Source organism: Fundulus heteroclitus, chromosome 19 (genome assembly GCF_011125445.2).
Source record: "Fundulus heteroclitus isolate FHET01 chromosome 19, MU-UCD_Fhet_4.1, whole genome shotgun sequence".
Lineage (NCBI taxonomy): Eukaryota > Metazoa > Chordata > Actinopteri > Cyprinodontiformes > Fundulidae > Fundulus > Fundulus heteroclitus.
Window position 1 is genome coordinate 12,203,036 of NC_046379.1, and position 13,212 is coordinate 12,216,247.

Genomic DNA, 13,212 nt, shown 5'->3' on the forward strand with positions numbered 1-13,212 from the left:
AGAAAGCTCTACTGCTTCTAAACAGTTCAAACACTGCGCAGATTCTAAAGATTCCTCCAATGCTGCCTCACTTACTGAGGACGAGGTAATCATGTTTGGGAGGATGCCAATTATTTTATTTTTAATGGCATCAATTTTATTTATGAAGAATCCCATAAAATCATTACTACTAAGAGCTAAGGGAATGGATGGATCAACAGAGCTGTGGCTCTGGGTAAGTTTGGCAACTGTACTAAAGAGAAATCTAGGATTATTTTTATTCTCTTCAATTAATGATGAAAAATATGCTACTCTAACTCTGCGGAGGGTCTTGTTATACAACAATAGTCTGTCCCTCCAGATTAAGTAGGATTCCTCTTGGTGTGTTCTGAAGATCTACGATGGCAGGTACAAGAAATTAAGTTTCATGGCATGCACACTCCGGATTACTGCGTGTCATGAATTATCTTTGTTAAAGCAACAATATAATCATATCAATTAAATATTCAGGAGGACTGATGAGAGAAACATTTTAAACGTGTCATTTCCCTTTCATCTTCGGAGCAAAACCCATGCAATGCTTGTTCTTCCACCCTCTTACACTTTATCTCCACCATAAAAGAAATGTGGGGTACAACTGTGCACCAAAAGTCCACCTCACCTCTCCTTGGAGATGTTCTTGCTTTGTCGTATCCAGGAGCTCTTGAAGTCGTTGCAGAATTCAAACCAGAGCATAAAGACGTAATTTGGAGTGACTTCTTTCTCACCAGGCTTTGGCTTTATACCGAAATAATTCACCACGTCCTGGAAACTGCAGAGGGAAACATGACAGAGGTTCAAACAGATGCACAAGATCTTTGACATGATCTGTGGTGAGCCCCTCGTAATTTTAAACTAGACATGCACCAAGAAATTGGATGGTGACTGGCATAAGCCGATTTCACATTGATCAAAACAATCCAAAAAATAAATTACAGATCAGCAAATTTGGCATCACACGCACAACAAGGTTACACTAAATACCACACTCTTCGGTGTGGAGGTTGTTACTGAGAGAAGAGGACTGCAGTATTTGATATATTCAGTGATAACAAGGTGTATTAAAGGACCATACTGCAGTTTTTTCACAAGTTTGCCCCCATTGGTGAAAAATTTAAATGGCACCAGTGTGACTGCACTGTTTTTTTGTTTACTGGTGTAATGTCTTTGTAAGAAAAGTTATAAGTATTAAAGTTAGCTCATGTTCTCTCGCTAATGCATCGATTACATAGGAGATTCAACAAGGTAGCCAGGTGAACAAGAGTGCCAGAGCGTCACACCCACACCCAGAGAATTTGGCCCCAATCCCTCTCTCATGAACTGACTAATGGAGCCTATAGAGGCAACTGCGGAAAATAGAGGATAACTCATTTTACATACTGGCCAATTGTAATCTGTATGGGAAAGAAAATAAGTAGCCTTTAATTTAAAAACTGGCGTCAAGGACCGTTAAAAAAGTGCAAATGTTTCTATAAAGGGAAGTCTATGTTCTATGTCAGCTGTTTATTTAGGTTCATTAAGTGAGACATGACAGCTCTGACACACATGCTTACAGCTCTGCTCATAAACAATGACTGACCGTTAACCAGATGATGTTACGGAGAGATTTTGTAGCTGAATGTAGTGGCTTTTAAAGATTATTGTGCCCACTTTTACAACTTAATAAAGCTAAAGAGTTGACAGCATTAGTATTTTTTTTTCATAATCAAACTACTGCTACGTTCTGAAATCCACTATCCACTGGATCAGAAAACATTGGTGTTGGAAGCATCTCTAGAACATAAGCTTACACTATTCTTTGTTTATTTTCTAGAGACTTTTGTCCCATAACCTAATTTAGCTCTTTAACATAGGTCTGTTTTATAAGGAAATAATAAAATTTATTATTCTTCAAAAAAAATTGATTTCTAATTAATCCACAAAAGTAAAACAAATACTTTTTATTATTTTTTAATAGTTCTTAATGAGAAATCATAATTAGTTAAATAAATCGTTCATATGTAAAAAAGTTTATATGTCTAAAAATAAAGCAAAAAAATATCAAATACAAATATTTAAATCCTGCTGGGCCACAGAAAAGTGGCAGCCATAGCTCAGTTATTGCATTGACTTCCACAGCCTTAAACGGACTGTTAAGATCTAGGCAGCTAAAATACGTAGCCTACACACACAATGGTAAAACCAATAAAAAGTCCCCAAAAGCCTACTCCCTGTCAGTCAACAATTTCAATGAGACACAAAACCACAAAAAGGCTCGAGGCAAAGCCTAAATATGTATTCTGCTTCTCATATTAAGCCAAATGTAACTGTATCTGAAGGCCTCACAAGGCTCTCAGTGGCACACATGCCATGAAAAGCTGTGTTCCGCTTCAGATTCTCTCTACAGACCAAAACATGAAAGACATTTTCAAGCTGGGCCTGTCATGGGGTATCATAAAAGAGGTCCATCATTCAAAGAATGCTTCTTGTCACTCTGACACTCAGGTAGACCCCGACCTCCAGATGCTAGGTGGCTATTTCAAAAGCTGGTCCAATGCGGAAATTTCTGCAGAAGCCTGCTTTATGTTTTCGTTACTTTGTCAGGGCTGCGCCTTATATCATCCTGCGCACGGAGATAGAAGAACGTCAGCTCTGAGATGCTCGGATTGACCAAACAGATGACCGTCACAGGTAGCTTCGTTGCAGCTGGCCTGCCCTGCCATGACGAACAGGAACTCTTCTCTGTCAGCTCCTCTCCTGACCCTGGGTCATCATGTCAAAGCTTGCACAAATCAAGCTACGAGGTTTTGCTTTTAGCCTCCTGTGCAATCATTAAAACAAAGCATAAAACAGATGTAATTAAAAAAAATAAAAACATGTCACGCGATACAGCCCTATGTTATTTGCAAGTGCCCACACAAACAAAGCAAAAACACCTAGGCTTGTGTAGTCTATACAATAAAGCAATTGCCGTGAGAAGGGTTACTGCAATGCCCGCTGCCAGCATTCCTCCCTGACAACTATATAAAAAAAAGGAACCATAACAAAACTCTGGGCAGTCAGGAGAATCGGGGGGGGGGGGGGGGGGGGGGGGGGGAGGTTTAAACAGGCAACTCTTTGCATTCCTTTGTTTCCTCGGTAAAAAAGGATCACAGACGTAAACAGCATGTTGTTGGCTGACTCGGTGCAAGTGCGGATCAGAGGCCGATTTCATCGCGTAAGCCCACAGTGAAATGTAACACACTAGCCTGCGCCGACCGAAACCGTAGCCGTACGGTGACTGCAGAGGTGCCACCGGGGCCAAATGAAATTGAGCGTGATGGTGGAGAAGGAAACTTAATGAGACAGAACTGAGGGGGGAAAAAAACAACAAAAAACACCAGCGGAGACGCAAACACGGAGGAGACAAATTAGGTCTGCATGTTGAGGTGAAGGCCAACTAATGATCAAACAGGAAATTTACTTGGTAGAGATATAATACTCATTAAGTGTAAACAGCTTAGGGCAGTTTAGTTTGAAGTATTTAGTTGTTGTTTTTTTAAACAGAACAAAACATCTCTATCTCTATTAATTCTGTGCAGCTCCTGCTTCTTTGAAGCGGGCAACATAATGCCTTATAAAAGTATTCATACCCCCATCAACATTTGGTTCAAATACAGTATATTTCTTAAAAGTGTGGCCTGCATTTTCATTCAACCTCCTTTTCTCCGATACCCTTTAATAAAAGCCAGAGAAGCCGGCTACTTTGGGAAGTCTCCCAGTTAATAAATAGAGGGGTATGAATATGATTCCAAGACACAATGCATAATCTTGCACAACAAGATTAAGATCAAAGAAGATAAAATACCAAAATATGATCTTGTGTAGCTGCATAATCTAGAAATGTTAAAATAAATACAGACACTCAGATTGGTATTGTTTAACATTTTCGGAGCCATGCAGGAGGACATGAAACCTCAGTTTAAAAAACAAACAAAAAAAAAGAGTTAAACATTTTTTAACAGAATTTTATTTTTTTAAAACAAAATTTTATTTCATTTTAACAGAAAAAAATAGCCAGGATATTGACCAATTGTTTTCTGATTTCTCAATTCAAACAATTAATTCTTTATCCTCTTCTTTATCACTTCTTTAAGTGATTCTTTATCACTTAAAATGCTAGTTTAAGTGATAAGAGGAGACAGCAGTCAAAACATAACACTTATGTATCAAAAACAATTTTTTTGCTGGTGTTTTATATTCTACTTTTCTGAAGTCAAGTTCAGCTTTAAGTCTTTAAAATTAACTATATATATATATTTCTTTTATGATTTTCTTTACATTACTGAAATTTATTGAGATCTGAGATGTATTGTTCTTGTATATCAAACCTATTCATTTATGTTTATTTTTAACATTTACTAGATGCTTATTGTATTGCATAGAATTTACATAGTATTATGTACATTTTATTCAAAACCCCTTTATTAATCCCAAAGAGAAACTAAATGCTATTACAATTCAATCTATCCAAGTTTCTTGGATATTGATGGTTGTGGATGGGATTACAAAATATTTGATGTATAAACTATTTTGTGCTTAATTAGTGGTAAACATACATGTAGATGTATAGCAAAAATGACAGCAATAGACATTTATTTCTCTTGTTTACTATTTTGACAAAGGCTTAAAACTTGTCAAATATAAACGTACATATAAATATTGAGTTTTTCTGACAAGAAAGTTGACAGTAATGTTATACACCGTAATCATAACTGCAAAAACAGAAAATAATTCTGCAAACAGTGGGATCCTTAATTACTTTTCCAATAAAAATCATTACGAGTTATTTGTTATTTTCAGCATTCTGGGCGTACTGCGGAAAAAAAAAATAAACACATCCACCTCATGCCAAAAATATATTGAATAGAGGATCAGATCATTTTAAAATAACTTGATTCATGAAGTGAATTTAAAACGAGACAAAATGCAGAAATGAGTTAATAGTTAATGTAATCCACAAAATCATGATGCATGTAAATTAAGAAAATTGCCTAGTGTAGACCATATAAGAGTATATAATTATATGAAGTACAACTGTATATAACTGATGCACCTTTCCTACTTTTGCACCTTCTTCTGATTATTGACTAATGAGCTGATGTGGCAAGTGAATTTCTCCAATGTGAGATCAATAAAGCCTATCTTATCTTATCTTATCCAGTTTGTATTTTACTAAGGCACTAACCACAGACTGTGGTCTGACACATTGTACTTTTATCCTGATTAATATTTCCCACCCATGCGTGCAGCTCGGACCATCAGGTTGAGCCTAATGTATGAGTTTGCTGCAAAAGACCTGTTCTCTTTTTCATTTAGCTGTAATTTTGTCACCGCTGCGGTTTGCTCGAGAACCGCTCATCCAGCGCAGATGTGAGAGCCCACCCAGGGCCCAGAGTGCCCACTGACACTCATATTCATCAGAAAGCGTGTCACTTTTATGGGGTGGCTCTGTGGGAACCAGAGAAAGAAAGACCCCTGCCTCCCTCTTGTTCTACCAGTCAGGCAGCCCCTCACCCTCTCTTTAGGTGAAGATAAAGGAAAAGTTCATTAAAAGCAAAGGTGCCGTTAGCTGTGGGGGCCTTTTGATCAATATTCGCCTCCAAGTTCAACACCTTCATTACAGTTGGGTCAATCGCGCACAGACGCATGCACGCTCACATTTCAGTCCGGTTCAGTGGATAGAAATATCACCCCAGGGTGAGGGAGGGAGGAAGACGCTGAGAGGTGTAGCCATCCATTAGAGATCATCTTGGCTCAAAACAGCAACAAGAAGCAGAGCTGTTCAAAGACGCTCGTTGAGTTATGAGGTTGTCCAAAGCAATCAAATTTCCTTCTTCTTTTGTTTTACTGTTTACAGGTTCCATTTTCTCATGTCCGGCGTCTTTCACCCTCTTCTTTATGCGCTGTCATGATTTATTTTGAAAGTTGGAGGGTTAGGATATAAAGCAAACAAACCTGCTCTCTATCCAAACGAGACCAAAATAATCCATTTGCTTTGTTTGTCTGCTCCACCATCTTTTTCCAATATGAAATCTTGCAGAGAGGATTCTGCTCAGACAAGCAAGCTCGGCGTGTCTGAAACCCATAAATCAAGATGCTTCGTGGGAAGACTTTTGGGAGTCTTCTGGGTAAAATGCAGCAGATAAGAACGACAGGAACTGCAGCGGAGGAGGCTTGGGGCATCCAGGTTTATGCGGTGCTTCTCTCAGACATGACGTGTGCTTATTTATCCTTACAGTAAACTCTAACAAACCTAGAAGTTAGCGCAGGTGTATACTGAATGTGGTACTCAAACGCTCCAATACCTTTCCAGTTAATTTCATTCCGGCAGATAAATACGAAGAAGCCCCTTTAACTTTCTAGAAACTTTATCAGCTCCTGACAATATCAGTTAAACAAATATTAAACATTTGTGTTATCAGATAGCAGCTATGTTAACAACAAAGTGGAGCTATGCCATGTTTCCAATACGCTCTCTGTAAGCTGCCTGCAACATGACTGAGCTGCATTAAACTGTGATAAATGTTCAAAAATCTCATACTTAATCCAAATCAGGAGTTCTTTTCTTCGCCACTGAGAAATCTTTGTTGCAAATAGTCTCCATCTTTAGTCATTTGATGTCTTCTTGTGGGAATCAACTCCATTGTTTAGCCTTCACCACTCTCTGTGGTTCCAATATTTAGTGCAAAATACTGTGAATTTACATTTCACATACATTTAAGACATGAGATTTCCCCCTCCCCAATCTCCTAAAACGTTACAATTTAGAAGATGGGAGATTTGTGTCTGACAGCGAGGAATTCAGTAATTTCCCTCTGGGATTATTAAAGTATTTCTGATTCTGATTTGACATTAAATAAAGTGTGAGGAGATTTCTATACATTTCTCAGGTTTGAAAGTTATTTAGAATTAGTCACAAATAATTAAGCTTTAAAGATGACAAAAAGCATTCATCAGAATTAGTAATCAATGTAGTCAAGAATGAATTGCATTACTAATCAAGCTAAATTATATTGCCTTATGATTATTTAAGTGAAAAGAAATAAAACAGGTAAAAAAGATGCAACACTAATGCTGCTCGGCTGCTATAGTTAATGTGAAATGAACTTCAAAACATTTTACTCAAAACAAAGATTTAATTTATGAACAGCTTCAAAATCTCTCAGAAGTCTAAAAAAGCGATTTTTATTTCCTAAAAGAATCTAATCTGTACTCTGTATTGGTTGGTTATAGATTTCAGGGTCAATCAAGGTTTAAAAAAAGTTTCACAACCTCAAAGATTTCCCTACATACCACTGCAATGATTTAAAGTCACATTAATAGGATGCTAAGGTACCAGAGTGATTGGAGAACAGAATAACAAAGCACTTTTTAGTTTGAAATAAAGTAATCATGCATTGAATTTTCAGGTTAACACTGTGGGAGCATTAAACGGTTGTATTTTCAACAAGTTCATCATTAGGATGAAGATCAAGAAATGATTAATAGAAAGTCTCAGAACCATCAGGACTCGTCAGCTGATTTCGGCGCCAGAACTGTCGTAAGAGAACCAGCAAAAAGTACCCAACCCGGTCAGAGAGACCCAAATAACCTTTTACGATTTGGCTTTTGTGATCAATGTTTTATTGCTCTCTACACGTTGCTGTGTTTCCTCTAATTTAGTGTGGAGTTCCTGCAAGACTTTCTTTTGTTTTTCCTACACAGTGGACCTGTGCTCCACGCCCCTTACTGACTTCCTTTAATAGTGTTTTGCTTCATATCTAATCTTGTTCCATGTTCAACGTGAGGAACCACCAAGATTTGGGCCAGAACCAACTGTCTGGGTAAACAAACAGCAATTTGTACCGAGATTTCCCTGTCAGCCAAGCAAAGAGATGGGAGGGTTGGAACTGCACACCTTCAGACATCCAGTCTGTCTGACTCAGACCACAGTGATCAATTCTTTCTTTAATGGAGGTGTGTCCAAATGATTCTCAGAGTTTGAGTTTCTCCTGTTTTTTCTCTTAGCATAAAACTAGACATTAGTAAATCTGAAGTGGTAGGGCAGAATTTTCGCAGTACCTTCGTTTTGTCAGATTTTCTTTAATTTTATCATTAGAGTAGATATTAGCTTTATTAAAAATAAAAAATAAAATCTTGATAACATTGACAAATAGTTCACAATAGTGCACAGAAAACTAATTTCCTCCTTTAAATCTGGTAAAGATCGTTAAATTCTTTGGATTGTTTTGAAGAACATAGGACAGATATTTGACAGGGTCTGGTTTATAACCTTAAAATAATTAGCCCTAGCTTGATATCATTACATGGGGCCTCATTCCTACCTTTTCTGAGCTGCATTGAGTCGGTCCTCTTCAGCAGAATGCTCCTTTTGAGCTGCAACATTTAAAAAAAAAAAAAAAAAGGAAAACATTAGACTGATCATGAAACAGAGGACGAGACTCAGCCGAAAACTCCTGTAGAGGGCACTGTGTTTATCTCCCATCTATGGAGGAATCGGGCACCGAAGAAATGCTAAGGGTAGAGATGTGACAGACTCAGTAAACATGTTACCCAACTGATTATTAAGCACATTGTAAAGTTTGACATGCCTCCACGTGTTGATGTTCAGACGTGTGAGTGTGTGACGCCTGGGCTTTGGAGGTGGGGAGCTGTGGTCTGTTTGTTGAGTGTTTTTTTTGTGTGCGTATGTGTACGTGTGTTGGCATATAACTGCATGTTGTAGCTGAAGCAGAGAAGCTTGGGAACCAAAGGCTCTTGTGGACTCCTGCCATGTAAAAGTGTCTAAATGCAAGGCAGATGTGTGCGGCGGGCCAGGCTGAGGTGCAAGAATTTATCTAGGGCCAAAGAGTGCCTGTGATCTCAGATTTATTGCATTTTTCCAGATTCATCCTTTTTACAATGATGGGGAACCTTTTCTACTTGAAGATTTAAGAGGGGGAAGTCTCCAAAAAATTGTTCAAAGGCAGGTTTGGGGGTCTTCTGGGAGTAGGTGAACTAAAGCCTGCGATCAACAACCCCTTTTATTTTTAGGCCTTTTTTACATGTATGTTGGGTAAAACCTAATGATGGGAGGGGGGTGGCCATGTCTGGAATAAAAGGAGGAGGGGGAAGAAGAGAGGGGCCGTGACCAATGGTGTTAGTCTCAGTGGGGGTCAGGCTGGCGCCTGAGGTACCCCACTGGTGTGACTGCAGAGGTGGCACAGGAGCCGACAAACTGAGGAAAAGAAAGCGGCCCAGAGTGGGGATGTGTGAAGTTTCTCTTCCTCCACTCCATGTGTTAACATGAAACCACTAGTCGCTAACTAGAAAGTTATGAGATGTGCATGCTGAGAGGGACAATAAATTAGGGCTTTAAAACTCTGACACACTTTTCTTAACCGCTGCTTAAACCAGCAGCTAGATAACAAGATGAGGAACAGTCTGAAGAAAACTACAAATTGTCACTCTTCCCATCTCCACATCTATTAGAGAACTATGAACCTAAAATGCTTAAAAAAAACCTAACAAACAAAAAACAACTCCCTGGAACAAATGGCAGCAGTTTCATTGTTACAGCTGCGTGCAACACATTCATATATGAGCAACTTTTCTTACGTTACATAAACTTCAATGTATTTTAATGGGATTTTTGCTGACAATACACTTAACAACACAAAAATAGTGCAAACTTGTAAAACTGAAAGAGAAATACAAGTACCATCAATTTCTTTTTACTTATGAAACATCTGAAAAGTGAGGCTTGAAGTTGTAGTCAAGTGCCAATAACCCAAGGTAAAATCCAGCGTACAGCAACCAGCATCATGAAGACCAAGAAACACCCTGGACACGTCAGAGTGGCATGGCTTAGGCAGGGTTAAGTTATAAAACAATATCCCAAGCTTTGAATATGTCCCGAACACTGTTCAAACCAGACAGGTGCCACAAACTATGTAGGGTATATTGCAAACATGGAAATGATGACAGGACTAGCTGAAGCAACGTTGAGTATGAAGTTTAACGTTTATTTGTTCATTACATGCACCATTATTTCCTGCTGCACTTCCACTGAGGGTTTAAGTGATCGTTCATGTTTGTTGTAATATGTCATATCATGTGTAAAACACATGTATGTAAGCGTGACTTTCTGGCTTTCGGAGCCTGGATAAGAGACTTACTTCTAATGATGAGTCAGAGTTTAACAGCCTCAGCTGCTCTTTGATGTGAATGCTGCTGACTTGTTGTTTAGCCTTTTGAAGTCATGGAATCATAGCAAACACGGATCCTCTATACCTTCCACCTCAGGAAATGGGCTCACGTAAACTTGCTTATTAAATATCGATTTTACAGGTTCTCCATTCAAAGTATAATTTTCAGGGAATTTGGAGAGAAAGAAAAATCAGCCAATCACAACCAACACAGCTTTACAAGCTTTCAAATATTGTGACGCTGACTAAAGAAAAAAATAAAATAAAAATTAGGCTAACTTTTAACTTTGTGCACAAAATTGTATAAGGTTGTGGACATTATGTTGTTTATTTAAACAACTAAAGAAACCTATAGATTTACTAGATATTTTGCATTAAGGATGTCCACTATTTCCATGCTTTGAAGAAACACAACTAGGATTTCAGATTTACTGTATGCGAGTATCATTCACAGGAAGCTGAGTCATACATTTTTCCTGCTTCAATGTGATTGGTCGGTGTATTAAAATCCCATGCAATGTACACTTTCATATAAGCATGGACGATTACTATTCCTGTTAAACAGCAATGGCTGTATAATATAAAATCATCTTTCCTTAATTGCCCCAGAATCGTTATTAAACATAAAAAAACAGGAAAAGAAGTTTGTTTTGAGATTAAAAAAGTAGTAACATTTTAGGACGGGTTAGCACACAAATGACTCTGAAATAAATCATATACCCGGAGAAGGGTAGAGTGCCTTCTCTCGGGGTCTTGTTCACAAATGAGAGAAAAAAGGAGCGAGAGATCGATAAACGGTGAAGTGGGCGCTTTACCGGTCTGTCGTGGTGAAAAGAGAGCTGAGTCAAAAGGCGAAGCTCTCAATTTACCGGTCGATCTACATTCCTACCATTATCTATGGTCATGACTGAAAGAACGAGATTGCGGATACAAGCGGCCTAAATGGCTTTTCTCTGCAAGGTGTCTGGGCTCTCCCTTAGAGATAGGGTGAGAAGCTCGGTCATTCGTAGAGGACTCAGAGTAGAGCTGCTGCTCCTTCACGTCGAGAGGAGCCAGTTGAGGTGGCTCGGGCATCTGGTCAGGATGCCTCCTGGACGCCTCCCTGGTGAGGTGTTCCGGGCACGTCCCACCGGGAGGAGGCCCAGGGGAAGACCCAGGACACGCTGGAGGGACTATGTCTCTCGGCTGGCCTGGGAGCGCCTTGTGATCCTCCCAGAGAAGCTGGCCGAAGTAGCTGGGGAGAGGGACGTCGGAGTCTCCATACTGAAGCTGCTATGCCAGCAACCCAATCCCAGATAAGCGGAAGAAGAAGACTTTTTTTTTTTTTAAACAAGGCACCTTTTTAGAAGTAAAACAACAGTGACAGTAAAACAAAATCACGATCAAACAGGAAATCAACCTAATCTACATATTTTGCTTTGCAGCAGTTCAATGTAGGTCCTATTTCTAATAAGGTTGTGGCAGCAGAAGCAAACAAAACCTTTTATTTATTTATTTTAAACCGCTGCTCATAACTAGCAATGCACTGAAAAATTGGACTATTGTGGGTGTTTAAAATGCTTGATGAATGAATAAAGCTGGTATTGTGTGGATTAGTATCAGCCGATTTTCAGGTTGATTGGACCTGAAGAGTGACCAACAAGTTGGAAGCAAAAAAAAAGTGACTGCACCATACTGAATCCTTCCAGGATGTGCTGACAACACACTTCTTGGCGTGAATGCTGCTACTGATTGAAAAAGCCTCAAAGTTGGCTATTTTCAGTGCCAGTAAGGTGTCCAGACATGACGTCAGTAAAAGCACTGACATGTAAGAAACTATTTTAAAAGGAAACTGGATTTTCTACAACATTCAGGCTGTGAGATAGCAAGACTGAGCATTGCTCCATTTTATGGTTTATAGATTCTCCACCAACCAGCTGACTGGCAGAGCAACATACATATTTACAACTTCCTGTTCTCAAAGCAATGCTGTGTGTGAGGCCTAAAACAAGGTATTTCTAGCTCTACACACTCAGATTCATGAACATGTCCTCAGCCATGAATCAGTTTAAAGATGCAATAGAGTGATGTAGAATGGCTACGCTCTGTGTGTGTGTGTGTGTGTGTGTGTGTGTGTGTGTGTGTGTATATGCGCACGTCTTCCTCTGTGTACATCTTTGACAGTTTTCTTCAGGTCAGTTAGAGCAGATTGGATAAAAAACATGGTAGAAAAATAAGGTTTAATATATAAAACAAATGGAAGATGTTCTCATGAAGGTAATTTGCATTGATGACCTGGTGTAAAAAACACCAAGATTAAGATTGTTCACATTTCTTTAAAATGTGTTATATTGTTGTTTACAAATGTTATTAGGAAGGTCATTTGCACTAAAAAGGCCTTGCGCTGCTACATAAAGTGCACAAACAAATAAGTGTTTATTTTTTATCATTATATTTTAAATGTTCTACATCGTTTGTGGTCCATTGTTACCGTTTTGCGTTTTTTGAAGGAGCTTTGCGCAACTTATTCCTTCTTTCTCATAAATGCCTGAAATGTAAAATGAGCTTTCCTCCATTTACAGCAGTTGCCTCCACAGCAGGGTTGTCCAAACTTTTCGGTCCATGGGCCAGAATAGACAAGTCAAAGGAACTCGAGGGCCAAAAAATTAACATTTGAATAATTCACAATTCACAATTTGAATAATTTAATTTGACTCTTTAACAATAATAAACAGAACTGTTTCTGGTCCAGCAATATAACAACAGTATTTGGGTCAGTTGTTCTTTGGTGTATTAAAATCTGCTTTGAATTCAACTATTAAAATTGGCTAATTACAGCAAGTATTTTTAAAGTCTGTATTTGAGTAATTAAATATCACTGGATAAACGTTACTATGAAATTAAAGAGAATGTCAAAAGTGTGTTTATTAAAAGATGAATACTTTGTGTTGTACTTAAAATTTTCAATTGTAGGATTTTAACTTTTCTGTAATAATTTTGCCCTATT

General features: G+C 38.5%; 1 protein-coding gene across 2 annotated transcripts in view; it reads right to left on the reverse strand.

The window, feature by feature from the left end:
- Positions 1 to 13,212, reverse strand: part of LOC105938373 (formin-1) — a 75,331-nt gene that overhangs the window by 6,195 nt on the left and 55,924 nt on the right. For both annotated transcript variants that reach the window (XM_036150804.1, XM_036150805.1), the window contains 2 exons: positions 8,364 to 8,415; positions 641 to 790 (listed from right to left, as the gene is read on the reverse strand). In XM_036150804.1, coding sequence (XP_036006697.1) covers positions 641 to 790; positions 8,364 to 8,415 — 202 coding nt within the window. The remainder of the gene's footprint in view (positions 1 to 640; positions 791 to 8,363; positions 8,416 to 13,212) is intronic.